Below are 26,060 nucleotides of genomic sequence, written 5' to 3'. Positions count from 1 at the left end.
TATAATTAGAGCAATCCGCGAGGCAGGATTAGGCGTGGCAGTCAACAAGTCGGAAGCCTTGTTTTTCTACGGCAAGGACTCTGTTTCACCACCGGAAGATACTACAATCGCAGTGGATCAAACCCAAATAACAGCACAGCCTCATCTACGCTACCTGGGACTTACACTCGATGGACAATGGTCCTTCAGGACACACTTTAGCGAAATATCGTCTAAGGTTAAAAAACGCGCCTTTGACTTAAGAGGCATAATGCCTAATCTAGGCGGCCCGGGACAGAGTGCTCGATTGTTATACGCAAATACGATCAGGGCCATAGCTTTGTACGCGGCCCCCGTCTGGGCCAAAGACTTAGCCTCAAGCAAGAAGAGCCAAAAGGAATTAGAGGCGGCATTTCATCTTGTGGCCATAAGAGTGGCTCGTGCATACTCTACGACATCTCGAGTGGCAGCGGCGGTGATTGCAGGATTGATCCCTCTGGATCTGTTAGCCTTGGAGTACAAGAAAACCTTCGAGGCAACACAAAAAATTCGGGAGATGGGATATCAGCCCACTCCAAGTCTTCGAAATCGCATCAGACTTAAGAATAGAGAAGACACTATCGCGCTTTGGGAAACTAAACTTCTTAGTACTCCCAATATTGCAGGTCGTAGAACAATAGACGCCATTGCTCCAATACTTGGAGATTGGCTTAGTCGTCACAGAGAAATGGCATTGTCTTTTCATGCCACACAGTTGATTTCAGGACACGGATGTTTCTCGGAATATCTGTATCGCATCAAGAAAGGAAGCACTACGCACTGCTATCATTGCGATGGTGGTGCCAGAGATACAGCACAACACACACTTGAAATTTGTGCTGCGTGGAAAGAAGAACGCGAAACTCTGGTTCATTTGATTGGACCGGACTTAAGACTATCTTCAGTAACATCGAAAATCATAGAAGACGTTGAGTATTGGAAGGCCTTCCTTCTCTTCAGCGAAAGAGTCATGAGGAAGAAAGAAGATGACGAAAGAGTTCGACAAGGACAACCCTCTGTAAACTCCGGACAGTCAACATCTAGAGACGGAAATGGACATACATCCAGAAGTACAAGGCGCACTCAGGATCGCGCTCGTCGAGGAAGAGATAGGGCACACTCAAGAGCAATGCCCTCATCGTCATCAAGCAGGACGCAGACCTTACCTACAAGGACTTCGAGTCGCAATAAGGCGACTATACACGACACACGGCGGACAGACAATGCTGCCCCGCCGGTACTTAATGTGCGACACACCGCACCAAGTTAACATTAAAAGTGGAGAGTGAGTGTTCTGTAAAGTACCCATTTTACTTTGCATGAAGCCCACTTCTCCACTTTAAGAATTACAAGCAGCAAGTATATAAGGCTGGGGAGCCTATCTCGCTGTGCGGATCGAGTAGCATAGCATTATATATATGTAAATTGTACTCATCAAATAGTACATGTATAAAAGACCTCACCAAAATGGTCTTATGCCTGAAAGGCACAAGGGGGACTCAGTCTAGAGTCAGCGCTGGAAAACGTAGAAGTAAAGTCTCGGCATATCCTACGTTTATCCAACTTTAGCGCGCCAAGTTTTGGCACATCGTCAGGTTTTAGTGGGTAGTGGGCAGGCGAAGTACCGTAAGTCCCGACCCCCACATAACCTCCTCTTTCCCCGGAGGAGGTATCCGTAAAGAGTGGATTTCCTGACGTTAAAAAAAAAAAAAAAAAGGTTAGGTTTCCCTCAGGGGCCACAGATGCCGACCCTTTATTAGGTCGGTGTAGGTCTGTGGTACGGGACTTGGCGGTCCCGAGGTACCCGAGCCCGGCAACCACTTTGCCGAGAGGGTGGGTTTTATTCCCCCCAAGGTGGTAAGGGATGGCGACCCGGAATTCAAACGCCCGGCCTGCCGGGGCCGTTAGGGGATTTGTTCCCTTCCGGCGGGTGGTGTGGGGTTGGGGGTTAGGGGTTGGGGGTGTTTTCCTTTTCCTTCCTTCCTTCCTGTCCCGCTCATTTTGAGCGGTGTGTACGGGCGTGAGGCCGCTCGGACGTACTCCGAGGCGGGGCTCACGCGCCGTGTGGTTTGGAGTTGGTGGACCGTTCGGGGCCGCTCGAACATATTTCGAGGCGGGGCCCGACGGTCGGTGTTGGTATCGGGCAGGCCGGGCTCGTCAGGGTTGGCACCCAACCGGCCTAAGGGAAGGAAAACCCGAGACAAACCAAATTTCAATGATTTAATTATGGCAGAGCACAGTAAAAAGACGACGAATTTACCGTCTCAGGGGGGTCGGATCCCCAGAGACCGGCGAGAGGGGGGTGCTGTCCCAGCCCCCCTCCCGTCGTCATCCAACGATGGGCCACCTACCGTTTGCCCCGCAGGGGCGGTAGGGGAAGCAGCGACTGCGAAGGGGCCCGATAGACCAGGCCCCGCGTCCTTCAAGCAAATGAGGGCAAGGTCGGGGGGGCCATCACCTTCCCCCTCACCTTTAATGGGACGGCACCAATCTAGGAGGGTGTCACCGTCGCCGTCGGTCGCGTCAAACACAACGGCCGATATTTACACGGACGACGTGTTTGTGTCTGGTGCAGAGGACTCAGACGTCTCGTTAGACATGTCCGGATCGTCTAAATCCGGATCGCGAAAAAGAGGCGTCCCCTACAACCGGGGATTATGTTGGCTTGGCGGCTGCCAAGCTAAGAGTAGTGGAGGCGGATCGGAGACTGGCGGATCTCGAGGAGAAAAGGAATATCCTCGACCCCTGCACGCCCTTGCCGCCCAAAATTAGAGAGACGGCGGAGGAAACGGTGGAGCATTATTTAGAAGAGCTCAAAAATGCTCCAACCGGGGACATTTTGTCCCAAGCGTTCCAAGACGTGGAACAAGTCTTGAGGGTCTCCAGCGTCTCCAAAGGACTCAAGGGAACGCTGGCGAAGGCCCTCAAGACATCGGCCTGTCGCGTCCGCGCTGGAGTGACCATCCTCTCCACGCGGAATATAACAACAGCCGGAGAGGGACAAGGATCCGAGCTCCTTATATTATCCAAGGAGCTCGAACAAGCGCGCAGGGAGATTAAAAACCTGCGCGAGGAGGTAAAAGCGTTAAGAGGGAGGGCATCGGAGTTGCCAACCTCCAGAACATCCCCTCCTATTTCCCCGGTTGTATCAGGAAGAGGGGGAAGTCCCCCCCTAATAGTAGAGGCAGTGGACAATGCCACTGCAGGGTCACCAAAAGGAAGACATCGCGGGGGAAAAGAAATTCTCCCCCGCGATCGGAATGGCCCCGGCGGTGAGGCCGCAAATTCAAGGGAAGTCGAGAATTATTCCCGACTCACCGCCGAGAAGTGAGGGAGCCGAGGAGGCGATGATGAGCCGTCTCGACTCTCTTTGAGAGATGGCTGAGGAGAAAGTTTGGGGACTCTGCCCCCCTCCCTCCTCAAGCCAAAGGTAAAAGTAGGGATCCCCCCGCATCAAAGAAGGGGGCGGAAAAAAGGGCTGAAGTTCAAACTTCAAAAAAGAGGAAGCCCAAAGGCGGGAAACAAAGTAAGGCGAACAAAGGGGAGACCGACACGGACGTGTCTCTAATGCCTCCCCCCTCAACGCCATTACCGCCCAGGAAATCGAGGAGGACAGCCTCCCAAAGCTCTGCGTCTAGAGCCACTTCCGCCCCAGCCGAAGCGTGGGCCAAAGTGGTTGGACGCAAAGAGAGGAGAGAGGCCAGGTCTTTGGCCAATCCCACGTCGCGACCTCCACCCAAGAAGAGCGGAGGTACGCCAAAAGCCCCCCCTAAGAGGGGACCTTCAGGACGCGGGAGAGACCGCCAACCGGCGCAACCGCCTCCAACGGCGAAGAAGAGGAAGGGGAAGAAGAGGAAGCCGCCGAACACCGCGGCCATTACTGTCACCTGCCCTGCGGGCAGATACACGGAGGTCCTCAAGCTCGCCAAGTCTAAGATAGACTTGGAGAGTCTGGGGATCTCGGAACTCCGATCCCGTCGTGGTTTGACGGGGTCGATAGTGTACGAGGTAGGAGGAGAAGGTAATTCGGCCAAGGCGGATGCCTTGGCCGAGGCAATGAGGAAAGCGCTGGAGGGACAAGAAGGTGTCAGAGTCCAGCGCCCCTCCAAGATGGCGGACATAAGAATCCGCGACCTCGACGACTCCGCTACTACGGAGGAGGTCGCGGACGCTGTGGTGAAGGCCGCAGCCATTGACAGGAAGGAGATTAAAGTTGGGCCGCTGCGGGGGTCGTATAGTGGATTGTACACAACAGTAGTGCGTTGCCCCCTTGCAGCGGCCAACTTATTGGCGTCGAAGAAACGCCTCAAAGTAGGGTGGATCTCCACCAAGGTGGAAATCTTAACAGAGCGCCCCCTGCAATGTTATAAATGTTTGCAGGGGGGGCATGTGAGGGAGAGATGCCCCTCCGCCATTGACCGCAGCAAATGCTGTTTCAGATGCGGAGCGGAGGGGCACCAGGTGGCCACTTGTGAGGAGCCACCTAAATGTGTGGTGTGTGAGAAGGCGGGTCGACCGTCTTCTCACAAAATGGGCGGAAACTCCTGCCCCGCACAGGTTAGACAAGTGCGGGGCAGTGGAGCCATAAGAAGTAGTAAGGAGAAGCGGGCGCGGTCTAAATCTGGAGCAAAGACCGCGCCCGCCACTGTTGCCTCTCAAGAGGCAGATAGGAGTGGCCCCGAAGCGATGGAGATCGCGGAGAGTGACCCCCAAAGAGCAACGCGCTAAGCGCGTACCGAGGGGCGGATAAGGGGCGGAGTGTCTGGAGGAGACCGTACCTGGTTCTTCCAATGGCTAGTACGGCCATCCTCCAGACGAACTTGAATCACGCCCGCCAGGCACAAGACCTTTTCATCCATAGCCTGGCGGAGCGTAAGTTTGGTATTGGGATCGCTGCGGAGCCATACTTCATCCCCCCCCAACATCCAGGTTGGGCTGGGGACACTCTAGGCTCCGTAGCGATCACGTGGACGTCGCACACTCACCCATGTTCCCCACTGTCATCCGGGAATGGGTGGGTGGCCGTTCAATGGGTTAGACCCGTGATAATCGGGGTATATCTGTCCCCGTCCCTCGATCTCGCCACTTACGAGGCGAGACTCGAGGAGATCGGGGACTTTGTAAGGGCCCGGCATCCTCAGCCGGTTCTCCTGGGGGGGGATTTCAACGCTAAGTCCCCAGACTGGGGTTGCCCCCAGCGAGACCGGCGAGGGGAGTTGGTAGAGGAGTGGGCGGCCGCACTCGGCCTCCTCATTGTCAACGAGGGGGCCGAGAGTACCTGTGTGGCGTGGCGGGGCGAGTCCATTGTGGATTTGACGTGGGCAAGTTCATCTGCCCAGGGACTCGTCGGGCATTGGAGGGTGCTGACGGGCTGCGAGACATTATCAGACCATGTATACATCGGCATGAGTCTGTCCGCAGCCCAGTCGCGCCCTCCCGATCTCCCGTCTTCCAGGGAGACGTGTCGTAGGAGGCGGTGGGCAATACGTCATCTCAACAGGGACCTCCTCACCGCAGCATTGGAGGGGGTCACCTGGCCCACCGACCTGCCCAGAAGTAACGCGCTGGAAGACGTGGAGAGTCTCTGCAGCGCCCTGTCAGATGCATGCGACACCGCCATGCCACGGGCAACAGGTCACCCCTATAATGGGGCGTATTGGTGGACGGAGGAGATAGCGACGTTACGCCACTCCTCTGTCCAAGCCCGGCGGGCGTTCCTTCGCGCCAGACGGCGCCGGAACGAACCCGCCGAGGCAGTTGCGGCCGCCTACGCCTCTTACAGTGAGGCGCGCCGGGCCCTTAAGGCGGCAATAAGAGCCGCCAAAGGAGCCGCGTGGGACGCACTGATGGCGTCAGTGGAAGAGGACCCCTGGGGGCGCCCGTACAAGATCGTCACTGGACGATTGCGCCCCAGAGGTCCTCCAGCGACAGAGTCCCTCGACCCCGCTGTGGTCGAGGAGATAGTAGCGTCGCTCTTCCCCCAGGAAACGGGGGAACGAATTCGGCAGGGGCCCGTGCCTATGGGTGTTCCCTGTCCGGAGTGGAGCGACGCCGACCACAGTGTGGTCGAGGAGGAGTTGGCCCAGGCCATTAAGAGAGTCCGGAGGAACAAGGCCCCGGGACCAGATGGAGTCCCGGGTGAAGTCCTCAGCCTTTCCTCCGGGGTACTGGGTCAAAGACTCTGTCGCGTGTACACGCGGCTCCTTCGGGAGGGTATCTTCCCCCCTGTGTGGAGGACGGCCTCCCTTGTCCTTATTCCCAAGGACGGGAAGCCTGTTGGAGAGCCGTCCTCATATCGGCCGATATGTCTCCTGGACGAGGCGGGTAAGCTCTTCGAGCGAATTATCGCCGGCCGCCTTGTCCGGGAGATAACACAGGGGGGAATAGCGCTGCAGGAAGCGCAGTTTGGATTCCGCGAGGGAAGATCGACAATAGATGCTATAGCATCACTTAGATCCCTCGCGGAATCCACCAGGGAGGAGGGGAGGGAGGGTGTTGTTGGCGGTATCGTTGGACATTGCGAACGCCTTCAACACCCTCCCGTGGAGGGAGATTGGGGAAGCCCTGGAGCACTTTCAGGTCTCCCCGTACCTGCGCCGGGTAGTGGGCCAATACTTGGATAAGCGGCGCCTGTCCTATGTCAACCGGGACAGGCGCCCTGTTGTGATGGAGGTCGAGCGCGGGGTTCCGCAGGGGTCAGTGTTAGGCCCCCTGCTGTGGAACCTCGCGTTCGACAAGGTATTGAGGGCGGCACTTCCCCCGGGCTGTAAGGTCATCTGCTACGCAGATGACACCTTGATAACAGCCCGGGGAGTAGATTGGAATGAGGCCCACGCCCTGGCGCAGGTAGGGACGGACATCGTGGTGTCAGTGATATCCGGGCTGGGGTTGAAGGTAGCGCCCCACAAGACAGAGGCCATGTACTTCTACGATGCCTCTTGGGGGCGCCCTCCCCCAGCCCGAATCATGATAAGTGGAGTCCCCGTCCAGGTGGGGCCAAACATTAAGTACTTGGGCCTCACGCTGGACGGGAAGTGGGTATTCGGGGACCACTTTGCCAAAGTGGTTCCCAGAATGGGCAAGGCGGCCATGTCACTAGGCCGCCTTATGCCCAATTTGGGTGGTCCCCTCCTGGGCGTCAGGAGATTATACGCGGCTGTCGTCCGCTCCATTGTACTGTATGGAGCTCCTATCTGGGCGGACGACTTGCCGCGTAACAAGAAGGCGCTGGCCAGTGTTAAGCAGGCGGAGCGTAAAGTGGCGGTGCGGGTTGCCCGCCTGTATAGAACTACCGCCGCAGATGCGGCGGCCGTTATGGCGGGCATCCCGCCACTTGATATTGAGGCCAAGTCCTACGCCGAGCGTTACCGGCGTAGGACCGAAATGGCCAGGCGGGGATCAAGCCCCCGCCTCAGCGTTGGCCAAGCTCCGTCTGCTTTGCCGGCGCCAAGTCATGAGCCAATGGGGCAGTCGCCTCATGGCCATGACTCCTGACGCCCATGGTTTTCGAGTTATTGGCGCCGTCCGTCCACACTTCCAACAGTGGATGGACGGCGTTATGGTAGGGGACTGCCCTTAGGGCGGCACAGGTGGTCACCGGACATGGTGCGTTCGGTGACTACTTGTGCCGCATAGGTAGGAGTCGCACTCCCAAATGTTGGGAGTGCGACAATAGCCGGGACTCGGCCGATCACACTCTGGCCGAGTGCCCGGCGTTTGTGGAGGAAAGGGCCGCTCTTAGAGCGGCGATAGGTGATGACCTCTCCCTCCCGGCTGTCATCAAAGCCATCACGGAGGGAGAGGCGGAGAAGAAAGCGTTCTTCTCCTTCTGCGAGGCTGTTATCTCGCAGAAGGAGGAGAACGAGAGGGTTCGGCGCGGAGAAGTCGCGCCGGGCCCTCTGCAGGTGGGGACCCCGGGGGTGCGACAAACTTGTCGTATTCGCCGGGGTGTTAGGGCGCATTTGCGCCGAAGTTAGAGTTAAGGGGGGGACCGTGGGGACTCTACCCCCACAGGATTCCCCCCCCAATTATAATCGGCCCTTCTTAGGGCCAAGGTAGGTGGGCCGCGTGCCGGTGATAGCCTCCGGGAGGCGGGGGACCCAATAGCTCCCGAAAGGGTGAGGGTTTCTCCGCCTCTCAGCTTGAACCGGCCGCGGCCTTGAGCAGAGGAGGGGGTGGCAACATAGACGGCTGGGAACCGTCTGCCGCCCCCTCGCCCAGGAGTTGGGCGTCGGTGAGAGTGTGGTGGTCCCCTCTCACCGAGAAGTTATTAACATCAGGAAGTGGCCCGGTCCAGTCAACATGACCGGGTGCCGGGGCTCCCCTCCGCCAAAGAGGGGATGTCCCTGGCCAGGCAGAGGCCCCCTTAGTCCAATGGGGGCCCGGCGATGCGCGGGCGGTGCGGAGTTTGCAATACATCCGTAGTTCCCGTGCCGCCCGCAAATCATTGCCTGCGCGAGGCCACCCGTGTGGTTTTAGTGGGTATTAGGCAGCACGTTTGCATAAGACCTGAGTCCCACATAACCCCCGGAGTTCCCAAGCCGGGGGTATCCGTAAAAGGATTTCCACACGTTAAAAAAAAAAAAAAAAAAAAAAAAAAGGTTAGGTTAGGTTAGGTTCCCCCTCGTAGTGCGCCACCTTGTCGTGGTGAGGGGGCTTAAGGGATCGAATCAACGATCCGCTGGGGCAGTACCTGGGACTTAGTCCCGGGGAGGGCCCGGCGGGGAGGTTCGATCCTACTAAGAGCGCACAGTACCTTCCTGGCATTGCACTCCGAGTACATCACGTACTCGAGCCGGGGAAGGTACACCCTCAGGGGCCACAGAGGCCGTCCCTTTATTAGGACGGTGTAGATCTGTGGTTCGGGACTTGGCGTTCCCGAGGGTTCCTGAGCCCGGCGACCACTTCGCCGAGAGGGTGGGTATTATTCCCCCCAAGGTGGTAAGGGATGGCGACCCGGAATACAAACGCCCGGCTTGTCAGGGTCGTGAGGGGAGGTCTTCTGACTTCCTCCTGGCAACCTCAGGGGCCACAGAGGCCGTCCCTTTATTAGGACGGTGTAGATCTGTGGTACGGGACTTGGCGGTCCCGAGGTGCCTGAGCCCGGCGACCACTTCGCCGAGAGGGTGGGTTTTATTCCCCCAAGGTGGTAAGGGAAGGTAACCCGGAATGCAAATCCCGGCCGGCTGGGGCCGCAGGGAATTGGTTTCCCGCCATGCCACCCGGGGTTGGGTAGGGGCCTCCTCAAGGGGAGAAGATCCCTTTCTGAGGCATTGCACGCGGGTGCTCCCGCAGCCGAGGTTAGGGATTACCTCTACCCGTTTCCGGGGCGTACGTGGTGCGTTCCTGGGGCGGGTACGAGTATACGCACCGGAGTTGCACACCGGGGGTGTGACCCCACGGTCTCCGGGGGCGTAGGGTGTTCCGGCCTGCGGGCTGGGCACCCCAGGGAAGACGTAGGGGGTGTTTCGGGCCGCTCGGAAGTCTCCGAGGTGGGCTTGGTCACCCCGGGGAGGTTTTGACTGCCGCGGGGCCGCTCGGGCATACTCCGAGGCGGGGCCTGTGGTGTGTCGTTGGAAGGAGTCAGGAGTATGGAGGCGGCTAGGTCGGAGTCGGCAGGGTGGGCACCCAATCGGCCTATGGGACGGAAACCCTACAAAAACCAACATGATACGGAATGACAATGTCGGCCCATAATAATGCAGCTTTACCGTCTCAGGGGATTCGGACCCCCAGAGACCGGCGTTGGGAGAGTGCCGTCCCGGCTCTCTCTTCGTCGTCATCACACGACGGGCGATCCAGTGCTTGCTCCGCAGGGGCTCTGGTGGATAATGCATCTGCGACGAAGGAAGAAGAAGACCACGACCTCACCATCATTGAAGTTCAAGAGGGGACTCATACGTGTGAGGACGCAGCCGTTTCGGAAGAAACAGAAAAGAAGAAGTCACGGATTATTTCTGTGGAGACCGTGCCTCCCGGAAAATATGTATGTGGACCTAAATCCGTGAAAGAAAAAGGGAAATATCTCCCTATCAAGGCCAACGCGAAGTCTCCTCCTCCCAGGAAAAGGAGCTTCACAGAAGAAGAGCTCGTCTCGGTATCCAGAGGCAACTCATCGGACGCGGACACCGCATCAATAGCAGGAGATTCGGACCTCACCGACGCATCTGTAAGGACGGCAGCATCTGGAGCATCCAAGCGCTCGAAGAGAAGTTGCGCTACACCTAAGAAGAAAGGAAAGGTAGCCAACAAAAGTCCGAGAATAGAGATTTCATCCGATGATGAAAACTTATTCGACGTCATGCGGTCGAAAGCTGTCCCTATGAAGAAAAGGGGACGCCCAGTCACTACAGGTGAAGGAGTAGGAATCTCAGCAAGGGAAGCTGCAACAAAAACCTTGAATTTCCTCAAGGAAGAAATTAAGACGCACCAGGAGATACTGGAAAATGCGTATGACCCTGCAGAATTTAAAGGCAAGAGAAAATCAGTTCTTGCAAATAGAATAGAGGAAGAAACACAAAATCTTCCAGAGAGGGATATCGTCTCCAGCATTCTAGAAGCTGCTCAGCGGATAGATGGTGTTGCCATTAAAGTCTACCAACCTCAAAGGAGGTTTCGTTAAAATACTGCGTGAGTCGGCGCTAAAATCGCAATTGGAGTGGATGCAATTACACACAAATCCATGCCGAAAGTCAAGATATCACCGAGGCGTACAACGTACAGGTGAAAGAAACCCTAGCAGATCTTAAAGGAAGCGGTTAAATGTGCTCGAATGATTACACGAAGCAAAGATAATCAAGAACGCAGACTTATTGCTACAGAAAAGTACAGAGAGGCAAGGAAATCTCTTAAAATAGCAATACGGAAAGCAAAAATCAAGCATGGGTGGAACTTCTAAATGAGTTAGATCAAGATTATGGGGAAAAGCGTATCGTATAGTTCTTAATAAACTAAGACCTGCATCTCCTCCCACTACGGAGATACTCGAACCGGAATTTGTACAGGAAATAGTTGGCACACTTTTTCCTAGTGCAATAAATGAGAGGGAGACTTACAACTCTTTCCCATTAGACGATGAATGGTCGGAAGAACTTGAACTCACAGAAACGGAGTTCTATCACGCGGCTAAAGAGGACAACGAGGAAACACAGCCCCGGGTCCTGATGGTATTCACAAAAAGGCCTGGGCAGTGGCTCTTGAGTACTTTGGTGAGAATATGAGGCATCTCTTCAATCATTGCCTAAAGAAAGGAGTGTTCCCTCATAGATGGAAAAAGGCGAAGCTAATATTACTACCAAAAAAGGACAAAGACCCGTCCTTGCCGTCTTCATTCCGTCCTATATGTTTGTTGGACGAGGCCGGTAAACTCTATGAAAGAGTTATCGTTAACCGCCTCGTCCAACACTTAGCTGAATCGGGGCCAAACATAAGCAAGGCCCAATTTGGCTTCAGAGAGGGCCTTTCAACTGTGCACGCTGTACTTCGTGTAAGAGAAATCGTCGAGCAGGAAACATCGGAAGGAGGAGTTGTATTGGCGTTGTCTTTGGACATCTCAAACGCGTTCAACTCACTCCCATGGAGCAGAATCAAGACAGCGTTACGTCATCATCGTGTGCCTGATTATTTAGTCAAAGTCATAGAGGACTACTTAAGCGATAGATATATTGTATATACAGATAAGACAGGAAATGTACAAGAGAAGCAACAATGTCGAGGAGTACCTCAGGGGTCGGTGCTGGGGCCACTACTTTGGAATCTCGGATATGATTCAGTCCTTAACACCCCCCTTCCTCCTAAATGTCAAGTTACGTGCTATGCCGATGATACACTGGTAATAGCAGCAGGACGTGATTGGAGACAAGCCCTCTCGAGAGGTGAGACGGCTATCGCAGCTATAATTAGAGCAATCCGCGAGGCAGGATTAAGCGTGGCAGTCAACAAGTCGGAAGCCTTGTTTTTCTACGGCAAGGACTCTGTTTCACCACCGGAAGATACTACAATCGCAGTGGATCAAACCCAAATAACAGCACAGCCTCATCTACGCTACCTGGGACTTACACTCGATGGACAATGGTCCTTCAGGACACACTTTAGCGAAATATCGTCTAAGGTTAAAAAACGCGCCTTTGACTTAAGAGGCATAATGCCTAATCTAGGCGGCCCGGGACAGAGTGCTCGATTGTTATACGCAAATACGATCAGGGCCATAGCTTTGTACGCGGCCCCCGTCTGGGCCAAAGACTTAGCCTCAAGCAAGAAGAGCCAAAAGGAATTAGAGGCGGCATTTCATCTTGTGGCCATAAGAGTGGCTCGTGCATACTCTACGACATCTCGAGTGGCAGCGGCGGTGATTGCAGGATTGATCCCTCTGGATCTGTTAGCCTTGGAGTACAAGAAAACCTTCGAGGCAACACAAAAAATTCGGGAGATGGGATATCAGCCCACTCCAAGTCTTCGAAATCGCATCAGACTTAAGAATAGAGAAGACACTATCGCGCTTTGGGAAACTAAACTTCTTAGTACTCCCAATATTGCAGGTCGTAGAACAATAGACGCCATTGCTCCAATACTTGGAGATTGGCTTAGTCGTCACAGAGAAATGGCATTGTCTTTTCATGCCACACAGTTGATTTCAGGACACGGATGTTTCTCGGAATATCTGTATCGCATCAAGAAAGGAAGCACTACGCACTGCTATCATTGCGATGGTGGTGCCAGAGATACAGCACAACACACACTTGAAATTTGTGCTGCGTGGAAAGAAGAACGCGAAACTCTGGTTCATTTGATTGGACCGGACTTAAGACTATCTTCAGTAACATCGAAGATCATAGAAGACGTTGAGTATTGGAAGGCCTTCCTTCTCTTCAGCGAAAGAGTCATGAGGAAGAAAGAAGATGACGAAAGAGTTCGACAAGGACAACCCTCTGTAAACTCCGGACAGTCAACATCTAGAGACGGAAATGGACATACATCCAGAAGTACAAGGCGCACTCAGGATCGCGCTCGTCGAGGAAGAGATAGGGCACACTCAAGAGCAATGCCCTCATCGTCATCAAGCAGGACGCAGACCTTACCTACAAGGACTTCGAGTCGCAATAAGGCGACTATACACGACACACGGCGGACAGACAATGCTGCCCCGCCGGTACTTAATGTGCGACACACCGCACCAAGTTAACATTAAAAGTGGAGAGTGAGTGTTCTGTAAAGTACCCATTTTACTTTGCATGAAGCCCACTTCTCCACTTTAAGAATTACAAGCAGCAAGTATATAAGGCTGGGGAGCCTATCTCGCTGTGCGGATCGAGTAGCATAGCATTATATATATGTAAATTGTACTCATCAAATAGTACATGTATAAAAGACCTCACCAAAATGGTCTTATGCCTGAAAGGCACAAGGGGGACTCAGTCTAGAGTCAGCGCTGGAAAACGTAGAAGTAAAGTCTCGGCATATCCTACGTTTATCCAACTTTAGCGCGCCAAGTTTGGCACATCGTCAGGTTTTAGTGGGTAGTGGGCAGGCGAAGTACCGTAAGTCCCGACCCCACAACCTCCTCTTTCCCCGGAGGAGGTATCCGTAAAGAGTGGATTTCCTGACGTTAAAAAAAAAAAAAAAAAAAGGTTCCCCCTCGTAGTGCGCCACCTTGTCGTGGTGAGGGGGCTTAAGGGATCGAATCAACGATCCGCTGGGGCAGTACCTGGGACTTAGTCCCGGGGAGGGCCCGGCGGGGAGGTTCGATCCTACTAAGAGCGCACAGTACCTCCCTGGCATTGCACTCCGAGTACATCACGTACTCGAGCCGGGGGAGGTACACCCTCAGGGGCCACAGAGGCCGTCCCTTTATTAGGACGGTGTAGATCTGTGGTTCGGGACTTGGCGTTCCCGAGGGTTCCTGAGCCCGGCGACCACTTCGCCGAGAGGGTGGGTATTATTCCCCCCAAGGTGGTAAGGGATGGCGACCCGGAATACAAACGCCCGGCTTGTCAGGGTCGTGAGGGGAGGTCTTCTGACTTCCTCCTGGCAACCTCAGGGGCCACAGAGGCCGTCCCTTTATTAGGACGGTGTAGATCTGTGGTACGGGACTTGGCGGTCCCGAGGTGCCTGAGCCCGGCGACCACTTCGCCGAGAGGGTGGGTTTTATTCCCCCAAGGTGGTAAGGAAGGTAACCCGGAATGCAAATCCCGGCCGGCTGGGGCCGCAGGGTTGGTTTCCCGCCATGCCACCCGGGGTTGGGTAGGGGCCTCCCGTTCAAGGGGAGAAGATCCCTTTCTGAGGCATTGCACGCGGGTGCTCCCGCAGCCGAGGTTAGGGATTACCTCTACCCGTTTCCGGGGCGTACGTGGTGCGTTCCTGGGGCGGGTACGAGTATACGCACCGGAGTTGCACACCGGGGGTGTGACCCCACGGTCTCCGGGGGCGTAGGGTGTTCCGGCCTGCGGGCTGGGCACCCCAGGGATGACGTAGGGGGTGTTTCGGGCCGCTCGGAAGTCTCCGAGGTGGGCCTGGTCACTCCGGGAGGAGGTCGTGACCGCCGCGGGGCCGCTCGGACGTATTCTGAGGCGGGGCTCGCGGCGTGTCTCTTGTTAGGAAGAAGTTCGGCTAGGTCGGAGTCGTCAGGGCGGGCACCCAATCGGCCTAGGGGAAGGAAAACCCCAAACAAACCAAGCTTCGATACAACATGAAGATGTCGGACCAAAGGAAAGAAGACCTACAGCCCCAGAGGATTCGGACCCTCAGGGACCGGCGTGGTGGGAGTACCGTCCCGGCTCCTGCCATGTCGTCATCATACGACGGGCAATCCAGCGCTTGCTCCGCAGGGGCGCTGGTGGATACAGCGTCTGCGACGAATACGCAAAGAAACAGGTCCGACTCAGAGGACAGAAGAGAGCGCTTCTTTTCTACAGAGGAAGAAGCAAACAAAAAGACAGCCGCGCTTACTGACACCGATGGCGAGTATATGAAACTCCCACGACTTGTGGACATGCAGGTCGTCAAGCGGGCTAACAAGAAGAAGGCCGGGCCAAGATGCAAAACTGCCAACAGCCCATCGAAGAAGACCCGTCAACCATCGGACTTACCTGTCCTCTTCCACAACGTGAGAGCTCACGCCGGCTCTCCTCCGCCTGCCTCAAGATTAACCGAAGCAAGCGCAGCTACAACAGCAACAGAAGAGGAAGATAGAGGCGCGACGCGATGGACGTCTGTTTCTAACAGAGGTTCCGACATAGAGGACGCGAACACGGAGATTGTCGATCTCTCCTCTAATAACTCCGATGCCTCGGACGCATCGTAAGACGAGAGGAAGTCGGCGATCGTCTTGCACGATCAAGAAGAGAAAACGAACGAGCTCCAAGCAATCAAGGACGAGATCGAGACTATGAAGAGGATCGCAGAGGGAAGCTATGACCCCTCTGAATACAGAGGTAAACGGCGCTCCGAAAAGGTTGAAATGTTGGAGCAAGAATCCGTTGGCTTACCCATACAAGCCATAGCAGCAGAGATACTGCAGACGACTAAGCAGATTGAGGAAGTAGCTGTGAAGTCGAATAATCTCAAGGGCGGCTTCGTTCGCATACTTAGAGATGCGGCCTTGAAGATCGAGGTAAACGCAGACGTCATGACGCGAAAGTCGACACCACCGGACGGCACTAATGCTCAAGAAATTGAGCAGCTAAAAGCGGAGATAGCACAACTGCGAGAAGAATTAAAACAGGCCCGCGACTCCGCGCCTGTTCTCCATCACTCTTCTTCGACTGCCTCCTCAGAGGCAAACAGGAGTACAGAACCCAGTAAAAAGAATGGGACGAACGAAATAATGGACGTAGAGATGGAGGGAGACATGAATGTCAATCAGGCTCCCTCATCAGTAATACTGCCTCCCAGGGAAGAATGGCCACCGGCGATAAGACCATCTCTAAAAGGGAAGACCAGGATTCTCAAGGACGACGACGAAGACATCGCGCCAGGACCTTCGACTCTTCCTCCTCGCCGCAAATCGGCGAATAAAGATGTAGAGGGCCTCATAGATGACAAGCTTGCTGCTTTCTTTAAGATAGTTCAAGCACAAATGAAAGACATGATGTCCACCTTCATCGAGCGACTTTCTCCCCAAGTATCTTCCAACGGGGCCCAAGAAAGCACTTCCATGGTGTCCGGCCAAGAAGACCACACCAAGAAGCACCCGGTTCCCGAAGGTAAACATGGAGAAGATAAGTCTAAGAAGACTAAGAAGAATAAAGGCAAAGGACCTCTCAAAGTCCTTCCGCCTGAGACTAGTAAGGCCCAGCCTTCCAAGAAGAAGATGACTGCGCCACCAGCCCGACCTGTAAATCCGCAAACACTCGGCGGATCGACTAGCAATCCTGGAGAAACGCCGTGGACCAAAGTCCTCGGCAGGAACGCTGCCAAACAGGCCAAGCAGGCAACGAAATCTGTTGCCCCGACTTCAGCCCCAGGCACCTCCGCTAAAGGAGTTCCTGGGAGTAAAGGAGGCAAAGCAGGAAGTAATAAGACTTCCTCAGCTAATACTTCTACTTCAACCAAGAAGAAGAAGAAAAGAAGAAATAGGAGAAGGATCCCGAAGACGTCGGCAGTAGTATTAACATGTCCACAGAAGGACATGCCTAAGATTCTGTCCGAGGCGAGGAACAGAATCAAACTTCCGGACATAGGGATCACTGAAGGAGTAAAGACTCGCTTCACAGCCACTGGAGCTCTACTCTTTGAAGTTCCAGGAGAAAACAGCGGCCCGCAAGCAGATGTCCTGGCTGCCCGCTTAAGAGAACTCATAGGAAATAAAGAGGGCATAAAAGTAAACCGCCCCACTAAAATGGCGGAGATACGAGTGCGGAATTTGGAGCCGTCACTTACTGTCCACGAGGTATGCAACGCCGTGGCAAATAAAGGAGGCTGTTTAACCTCCGACATTAAAGCCGGCGATATAAGAAGCGTCCCAGGTGGACTGGGAAGCCTGTGGTTGAGTATCCCTTTAGTGGCCGCCAAGAAAGCCACGGAAGGAGGTACAATAAAGGTCGGCTGGTCGAAAGTGAGAATCGACCTACTAGAGGCACGCCCTCTCAGGTGCTATAAGTGCCTGCAGAGAGGGCACGTAGCAGACAAGTGTCCAGAGACACTTGACAGATCTGGCAGGTGTTACCGTTGTGGAGAGCAAGGACACTTTGCCAAGATGTGCAGGGCCCCTCCAAAGTGCCCCATCTGTTCGGATCTCAACAGGAAGGCCAACCACGTACTTGGTAGCGCGCAATGCACGACTCAAATACGGAAGGGAAGAAGAGACGTCGCAGAAGTGGACAACACCAACCCACCGCCTCTTCCACAACGGGCCAAGAGACCCACAGCTGGAAAATTCAGCGAAGGGTCAATGGAGATCGATCCCCCGGAGGAGGGGCAAGTCGGCTATTTGTAAATGGCCCTACGCCTTATTCAGGCAAACGTCGGGCGCTCTAAGGGCGCTCAAGACCTGCTCCTGCATACGATGGCGGAGCAGAAGATGATTTTCGCAGTAGTCGCCGAGCCGAACTACGTTCCCAAGGACCACCCCTGCTGGACTGGAGACGAGCTAGGATCGGTAGCACTCACATGGAGATGGATTCCGGGCACCCCCTCGTGTGCCCCGCTGGAGCGAGGACAACATTACGTCGCAGCTAGATGGGGGCCAACGATCGTCATCGGTACTTACCTTCCGCCTTCAGGCACCATTGAGGAGTACCAGAAATGGCTGGACGACATGGCGGTGTACATCAGACACCTGAGGAACTCACCGACCATCGTGGCGGGAGACTTCAACGCGTGGAGTACAACCTGGAGCTCGGCACGCACCAACGCAAGAGGCCGCCTTGTCGAGGCTTGGGCCGCAAGTATGGACTTAGTCCTCTTGAATAGGGGCAACACGTCCACATGTGTCCGCCCGCAGGGAGAGTCGATCATCGACTTGTCGTGGGCATCCCCTGCGGCGGCACGCATGGTGTCTGACTGGAAGGTGTCCATAGACATGGAGCACCTCTCCGATCATCGGTATATCCTGATGTCTTTGGCGTCTCTGAGATCGACTTCCCGTCGACCAGGAGACGAACGCAGATGGGCAACGCGGAAGTTGGACGAGGACGCTTTCCGAGCCTCCATCGCGGCTTCTCTTTTCACCAGCGATCTGCCGAAAGAAGAAGAAGATCCCGAAATCCAACTCCAGTGGATCACAGAGACAGTCACACGCGCCTGTGACATGTCTATGCCGAGGGTAAGACACCGCTTTCGAAGATCAGCGTATTGGTGGTCAGATCACATTGCGGCGCTACGAAAAGAAGCCATTAAGGCTAATAGAAGAGTCACTCGTAGCCGCAATAATCAAGAAAGAAGAGCCGAAACTATGGCGATCTATAAAGAAGCCAGAAAAACACTACGGACGGCCATTCGCAAGGCCAAAGAAGAGTCGTGGACAGAACTGATCGAGGCCCTAGATGACGACCCGTGGGGTCGTGCGTACAAGATTGTATGCAAAAAACTTAGGCCGATGGCGCCTCCAACCACAGAAGTACTGGATCCCCAGTTCCTCAAAGAAGTTATCAACAAGCTTTTCCCTCCGGACACCCGCGAAGAAGGTCGAGTCCACCTTCAATCTGCGGATCTGGACTGGAATGAGGCCTTAGAGATAAGTGAAGAAGAGTTTCTCCATGCGGCCAAAAGAGGCCTCAGAGGAAACACCGCACCGGGCCCGGACGGCCTGCCTAAAGCGGTTTGGAAGTTAGCCTTGAAAAATCTTCAAGGCTCCATAATACAGCTATTTAATAGCTGTCTACGACGTGGTGCCTTTCCGCTTCCATGGAAAAGGGCAAAGTTAGTCCTGCTACGTAAACAGGGCAAACCGGAAGACTCTCCTTCGGCATATCGCCCGATCTGCTTGCTGGACGAGGCCGGGAAACTTTTTGAAAGAGTTATAGTGAATCGCCTCGTTCAGCACCTTGGGAAAGAAGGCGTAAATATCAGCCGAAATCAATTCGGCTTTAGAGCCGGCCTTTCAACGGTGGACGCCATCACAGCGGTGAGGAACTTCACGGAAGAATATGTTTCTCAGGGGGGAGTTACGCTTGCAACATCCATTGACGTCTCTAATGCGTTCAACTCTCTTCCTTGGGAAACCATTAGAGCGGCCCTCAGTCGGCATCGAGTCCCAAAATATCTAAGGGACATATTAGGAAGTTACCTACATAATAGGTACTTTACTTTCACCGACCACAACGGTGAAGTCCAGGAGAGGAGCTTACAACGTGGCGTACCCCAAGGCTCCGTCCTCGGCCCGTTCCTATGGAACATAGGATACGACACGGTCCTTTCATCGGCGCTTCCCCCCCACTGCGGAGTTGTGTGTTACGCTGACGACACGCTCATCCTGTCGGGGGGAGAAGATTGGACAGAAGCAAGAACGAGAGGAGAGATAGCGGCTAGTTCCGTACTCCGCACCGTCCAGAAACTGGGCCTCCACGTGGCCCATGAGAAGACAGAGGCCATTATATTCTCTGGGAAAACAGGTGGCCCCCAGCCTCCACCATCTTCACAAATCTTGGTGGGTGCGGCCAGAATCCAGATCGCCCAGAACTTAAAGTACTTGGGCCTCATTTTAGACCATAAATGGTCTTTTGGCCCACATTTTAAAAGAATTGGGGAGAGAGTTAGGGAGAAGTCCACCTCTCTGCGTGGGATTCTTCCAAATATCGGAGGCCCAAGCAGCGCAGCGAGGCGTTTATATGCGAACACCGTTCGCTCAATCGCCCTATATGCCGCCCCTGTCTGGGCTGAAGACTTAGCGGCGTGCAAAAGAGTCAGAAGAACTTGGAGGCTGCCTTTCATCAGGTGGCTATCAGGACCGCACGGGCATATAGGACCGTTGCCCGCCCGGCAGCAGCACTCCTGGCTGGCCTTCCACCTGTGGACATCACCGCTGCGGAGTATCATCGAGTATACAAGGATCTACAAATCCTCAAATCTAGGGGGATCACGCCCACAGCTGGGATGAAGAAACGTCTACGCCGGCGACACAGAGTCATAACTGTGGGCCAGTGGAAGGACAGACTCACCGGCCTTCACAACTTCGGCCAGCGTACGCTGTCCGCCATCCTCCCAGTCATGGAGGACTGGGTGGATCGTTGCGGCTGGAAAGGCGTCACATCTTTCTGGACGACGCAAATAATCACGGGCCACGGATGCTTTTCCTCCTATCTACATAGGATCGGGAAAGAGGCATCCACAGCATGTCATCATTGCGATGACAGTATTGACGACGCCCAGCACACTCTTGAAGTGTGCCCGGCATGGACGGAGGAGAGGCAGGTCTTGAGGAACGTGTTGGGACCGGACTTATCCCTGCCTACCATCATCGAGCTTGCGGTGTACGAGGACAACGTCTGGAGAGCCTTCATGGACTTCTGCAGTGCGGTCATGCGTCGCAAGACAGAAGCAGAGAGGGAAAGAGAGCGGCATCCACAGTCCGCTCCATCAAGAAGCAACGCGGGCGGCAATCATCGTGGGACTGGCCAACCCTCGGCCACAACTTCCTGCATGACTCCCGCCCAGGCATTAACGCCACCTGCGAGTACGCGGGTCTTGAGATCAAGACCGCGCCCAAGAGCGCCCACCAGTCGGGCCATCGGTGGAAGAAGTCCGAGGAATAATCCTCCCTCTTCCCAGCCATCAGCCCAACCGGGCACTCACAACGTGTCCTTGAGCCCTTTGGCGTCTAGACCAAGGGCCAGGACACTAAGTTGACACAGTCGGGGAGGGACAACAACCCCCTCCCCGTAAGTAATAGACATTCCACGGAGAAGTCAAAAAGGAGATAAACTCCTCCGAATCAAGGAGTAGAGTAAGAGGCGACCCTAGCGAGAAAACAAACTCGCTAAGAAGAAGCATCCGCCGAGATGCAAGTGCGGAGGGGACCGAGAAGTTATACTTCTGTGCATCCTCGGTCTCCCCTCAAGGAAAACGCACTGGGTCAGAGCCCCGACGGGTTTTAGTGGGTAGTGGGCAGGCCTCGACTAGCGAGCCATAAGACCCGACCCCCACATACCCCCCCAGAGAAAAAGGGGGATGCGTAAAGAGTGCATTTCCCGTCGTAAAAAAAAAAAAAAAAAGGTTAGGTTAGGTTTAGAAAACTTAAGTACTTAGGATTATTGCTGGATCACAGATGGTCTTTTAGCCTTCATTTTAAGGAAATTGCGCGTAAGGTTAAAGAGAAGTCCCATTCTCTACGAGGTATATTGCCTAACTTAGGAGGCCCCAGCGCTGCAGCGAGGCGTTTATACGCCAACACTATTAGAGCCATCGCGTTGTACGCAGCGCCCGTATGGGCCAAGGACTTGGCCATTAACAAGAATGGCCAAAAAGAGTTAGAGGTCGCCTTTCATCTAGTGGCGACAAGAACAGCCAGGTTATATCGAACCGTGGCTAGACCTGCGGCGGCATTAATTGCATGTCTCCCGCCGGTAGACATTACGGCGATTGAATTTCTCAACACCTTCCAGAGCTTCCAGATTTTGAAGACTAGAGGAATCGTGCCTACTGCGGCCCAAAAAACTCGCATCAGACAGAGGCACAGGAAGATCACCATCGAAGAGTGGAAGAGTAGGCTCGCCAGTTCATCAAACTACGGCCAGCGTACTTTATCAGCGATAGTTCCAGTCATCAATGACTGGATGGATCGACAAGGTTGGAAAGGAGTGTTGTCCTTTTGGACATCTCAAATTATCACCGGGCATGGCTGTTTTGCCTCCTACCTTCATAGGATAGGAAAGGAGACATCGGCAATCTGTCATCACTGCGATGATGATGCAGTAGATCACGCCCAACACACTTTAGCAGTGTGTCCAGCCTGGGCAGTAGAGCGACAAGCGCTCATCGACGTTGCAGGACAAGATCTATCCCTGCCAAGTATTATGAAGAATGCTGTAGAAAGTGAAGAAGTATGGTTGGCGTTCATGCAATTTTGCAACGCCGTCATGCAACAGAAAGAAGACAGCGAAAGGGAAAGGGAGCATCAAGCTCAGTCTATTGACGCCCCTGTCAGAAGGCGAAATAGAGGCAGAACACAGGACCATCATGCCTCAGTGCAAGCTGCACAAACAAGTACAAGGGTCTTAAGATCAAGACCCACCACAGGAGGTCTCTCGAGACATTCCTCTTCAGTGTCCCCTTCAAGGACACAGAGATGACCAACGCGGGGAGGGACTAGTACTCCTCCCTCCCCGTAGTTTCACAGGACACCTTAAAGAAGAAGCCTAAAGAAGATATACTCCTCGAAGAAGTCGAGTCAACGACACAAGTACGGCAAGATAATGCCTAGAAGTAGAGTCCGTATCAACGGCGGACTTAGTGCGGAAGAGAGGGACGAGATGAAATGCTCCGCAAACCCTCGCCTCTCTTCAGAGTCAAGCGCACTGGGCAAGAGCCCGACGGGTTTTAGTGGGTAGTGGGCAGGCCTCGAATAGCGAGCCATAAGACCCGACCCCACATACCCCCAGAGAAAGGGGGATGCGTAAAGAGTGCATTTCCGTCGTAAAAAAAAAAAAAAAAAAAAAAGGTTAGGTTAGGTTCCCTCTCGTTGTGCGCCACCTTGTCGTGGTGAGAGGGCTTAAGGGATCGAATCAACGATCCGCTGGGGCAGTACCTGGGACTTAGTCCCGGGAGGCCCGGCGGGGAGGTTCGATCCTACTAAGAGCGCACAGTACCTCCCTGGCATTGCACTTCGAGTACAGCATGTACTCGAGCCGTGGGAGGTACAAACCTTCAGGGGCCGCGGTGAACAGTCCTTCTCAGGGCTGGGATCCGCGGTACGGGACTTGGCGTTCCCGGAGGTGTTCCCTGAGCCCGGCGACCACTTTGCCGAGAGGGTGGGTATTATTCCCCCCAAGGTGGTAAGGGATGGCGACCCGGAATTCAAACGCCCGGCCCGCCGGGGTCGTTAGGGGATGGTCTAAGACCTCCCTCCGGCAAGGTGTGGGGAATGGGGGGTTATGGGGGGAGGGTTTTGGGGGTTTAGGGGTTTTTTTTTTGTTTCTATTATGTTTATTTTGTTTTTTGTATTTTTTGTTTTTCTCTTATTCCTTCCTTTCCTTCCTTCCTTCCTTTCTGTTCCTGTGCTCTTCGGAGCTGTGTGGGCGGGCGTGGGGCCGCTCGGACATATTCCGAGGCGGGGCCCACGCGCCGCGAGTTTAAGGAGTCGGCCAGGCCGGGGTCGTTAGGGATGGCACCCAACCGGCCTAGGGGAGCAAACCTTATACAAACCACCTTATTTTGAACTATGAAAATGTCGGCCCAAAATAAGAAAGACTTACCACTCCAGGGGGACCGGACCCTCAGGAGTCGGCGCGAGGGGAGTGCTGTCCCAGCTCCCCTCCCGTCGTCATCACATGATGGGCCATCTGTTGCTTGCCCCGCAGGGGCAACAGAGGAAATAGCGTCTGCGATGATAGGTGGTTCGAGCCTTGGAAAGGCCAAGAGGCCTGGTCCAGCGAGCACAAAGAGGGATGCGATGAGGACGTCACCTTATTTAGCTCCCTTAGTCGAGAGGTTGAGAACGTCAAGGGCAAGTTCACCCACGCCCTCTATAATGTCCAATGCCACGACGGACATACAATCCGACACGATATGTGTTACGGATGTTGAAGACGACTCCTCGGTGGACTTTGATTTGTCCACCATGAGTACTCGTAAAAGGGGACGTCCTCCCACTACGGGAGAATACGTAGGATTGGCGTCCGCCAAGCTACGTCTAGTGGAGGCTGAGAAGAAGATGTCTGACCTCGAGGAAACCAAGAGGATACTTGACCCTTCTAGCTCGTTGCCGGAAAAAATCCGTGTATCCACGGATAACATGATCGAGCGGTATATGGAGGACCTTAGAGAAGCTCCTCTTGAAGATTTAACTGCGAGGGCCTTTGAGGCCATGAATCAAGTGATAAAGGTGGCATGTGTCTCCAAAGGCCTTAAGGGCACTCTTATAAAAGAGTTGAAGACTGCAGCCTGCAAGACAAGTGCTAGTCTTGCCATTATGGCTTCTAAATCGGCCAGGAGGCCGGCACAAGAAGTTGTTTCGGAGTCTTTTACATTAGTAAAAGAGCTGGAAGAAGCCAAAAAGGAAATCCGAAATCTCAAGGAAGAGATTCGAAGCCTTAGGTCAAGAGCAGCGGAGCTTCCAGCCCAGGACTTGCGTGATGTGCCGAGTACATCACGAACTCTCAGATCGAGAGCAACGAGGAATACTTCTCCAACAATGGAAGAGGCTGAAGAAGCGTTACTTAAGCGCTTTGACGGCCTATTTAATAAATGGTGCGAGAAGAAATTTGGCTCATTAGTTCCAAACTTTGGTACTTCGAATCCAAACTTTGACGGTATGGAAGCCGAGACAGAGATCTCTGCTGTTCCCCTCTCCTCTGGAAGGCAAAAGCCTTCTAAAGGCGGTACTAAGAAGAGTTCCGTATCAGCTCCGCAACCTGCGTCGGAGAAGTCAGGAAAGAAGAGTGGCTCTACAGCTGAGACAAGTGGGAAGGCAGACCGAGATAAAGATAGGTCCCGGATGCCTCCGCCAGTATCTCTTTCTAGGAAGAAGACATCAGGCGAAAGCGCGGAAACCAGCGCTGTTACTCGGTCAACCGAGTCATGGACTGCGGTGGTCGGAAGGAAGGCGAGGAAGAAGACGACCATCTCTTCTTCCGTAGAAGATAAAAAGAAGACCTTGAAGGCCAGGAAATCTTCAAGGACACCTGTGGGACGGAAACAGGGGAATTCCAACGCCCCTGTTAAATCTGCCGGAAAAAAGAAGGCAGCGAACAAGCGGAAACCTCCGCGGGCAGCGGCGGTTGTAATAAACTGCCCTCCAGACAAAAGCGGCGATGTCCTTAGATTGGCCAAGAGCAAAATTGATCTGGCCAGTCTGGGAATTAGTCAGGTAAGGCCTAGAAGGGCTGCAACTGGGGCCCAAATGTATGAGGTCTCTGGCCCCGAAGGTTCGCAGAAGGCGGATGTATTGGCTCAAGAATTATCTAAGGCCCTGGAAGGATTAGAGGGGGTCACAATCCAGCGACCCGTTAAGATGGCGGAGATTAGAATACGCGGGTTAGATGACTCCGCTACTGCACAGGAGGTGATGGATGCGTTGGCTGGTGCTACGTCTTGCCAGCCTACGCAATTTAAGTTAGGCGTACTTCGCCTCTCAGGTGACGGTCTTAGAACCGTCTGGGTTCAGTGCCCGCTTCACGCTGCCAACAAATTGGCTTCTGAAGGTCGGGTACAGGTTGGCTGGACTAAGGCCAGAGTTGAGTTGTTAGCGGCGCGCCCGCTGCAATGCTTTAGGTGTTTGCAGTCGGGCCACGTACGCCAGAGATGCCCTTGTAAAGAAGATCGCAGTGGAAATTGTTTCCGCTGTGGTTCTTCCGGGCATAAGGTAGCTGATTGCACGTCCCCCGCAGTCTGCCCTGTTTGTAAGAAGGTGGGGAGACCTTCAAACCACAGATTGGGCGGACGTGCATGTCCTGCGAAGTCCAAAGCAGGCAAAATAGTGTTTCCGGACAAAAGTCCGAGTATAAGGACTTCTTCTGTAACCACTGCCATGGAGGTAGACGGACAAGTTCCATTGGAACAAAGTAGCAAAGAGCCAATGGTTATTACATTGGCCGAAGGAAGTAACAGCCTGGAGGAGGCTGCAACGGCCTCGCTTTCACCGCCATAATCCTCCAGGCCAATCTGAACCATGCCCGCCGTGCCCAGGACTTGTTTGTCCACAGCGTGGCGGCCCGTGGCTCATGTATTGGCGTAGCTGCGGAGCCACACTCCGTTCCGCCCGGTCACTCCCGCTGGGTGGGTGATAACTGCGGCTTGGTTGCCATTACATGGCATAACATCTCTCCTCTCTGTACTTTATGGGGAAAAGGAGATGGATACGTAGGGGTTAAGTGGGGAAAGTTTACCATCGTTGGCGTCTACATCTCCCCCTCACTGTCCTTTTCTGATTTTGAGGATCGATTAGAGATCTT

The 26,060-nt window shown here is 54.2% G+C and overlaps 1 protein-coding gene across 1 annotated transcript; it reads left to right on the top strand.

Moving 5' to 3' along the window:
• Positions 1-23,335: 23,335 nt before the first annotated feature.
• LOC139102718 (uncharacterized) lies at positions 23,336-25,756 on the top strand. Its single transcript, XM_070656824.1, has one exon. It carries the CDS (start codon positions 23,336-23,338, stop codon positions 25,754-25,756), a length of 2,421 nt encoding a protein of 806 aa, XP_070512925.1.
• The last annotated feature ends 304 nt before the right edge of the window (positions 25,757-26,060 follow it).

This window comes from Cardiocondyla obscurior, linkage group LG05 (assembly GCF_019399895.1).
Source record: "Cardiocondyla obscurior isolate alpha-2009 linkage group LG05, Cobs3.1, whole genome shotgun sequence".
Lineage (NCBI taxonomy): Eukaryota > Metazoa > Arthropoda > Insecta > Hymenoptera > Formicidae > Cardiocondyla > Cardiocondyla obscurior.
This window is presented reverse-complemented; position numbering and strand designations above follow the sequence as displayed.

Excerpts from the sequence above, each read along its gene's own strand:
- LOC139102718 (XM_070656824.1), top strand. The coding sequence starts at position 23,336 with ATGTCGGCCCAAAATAAGAAAGACTTACCACTCCAGGGGGACCGGACC.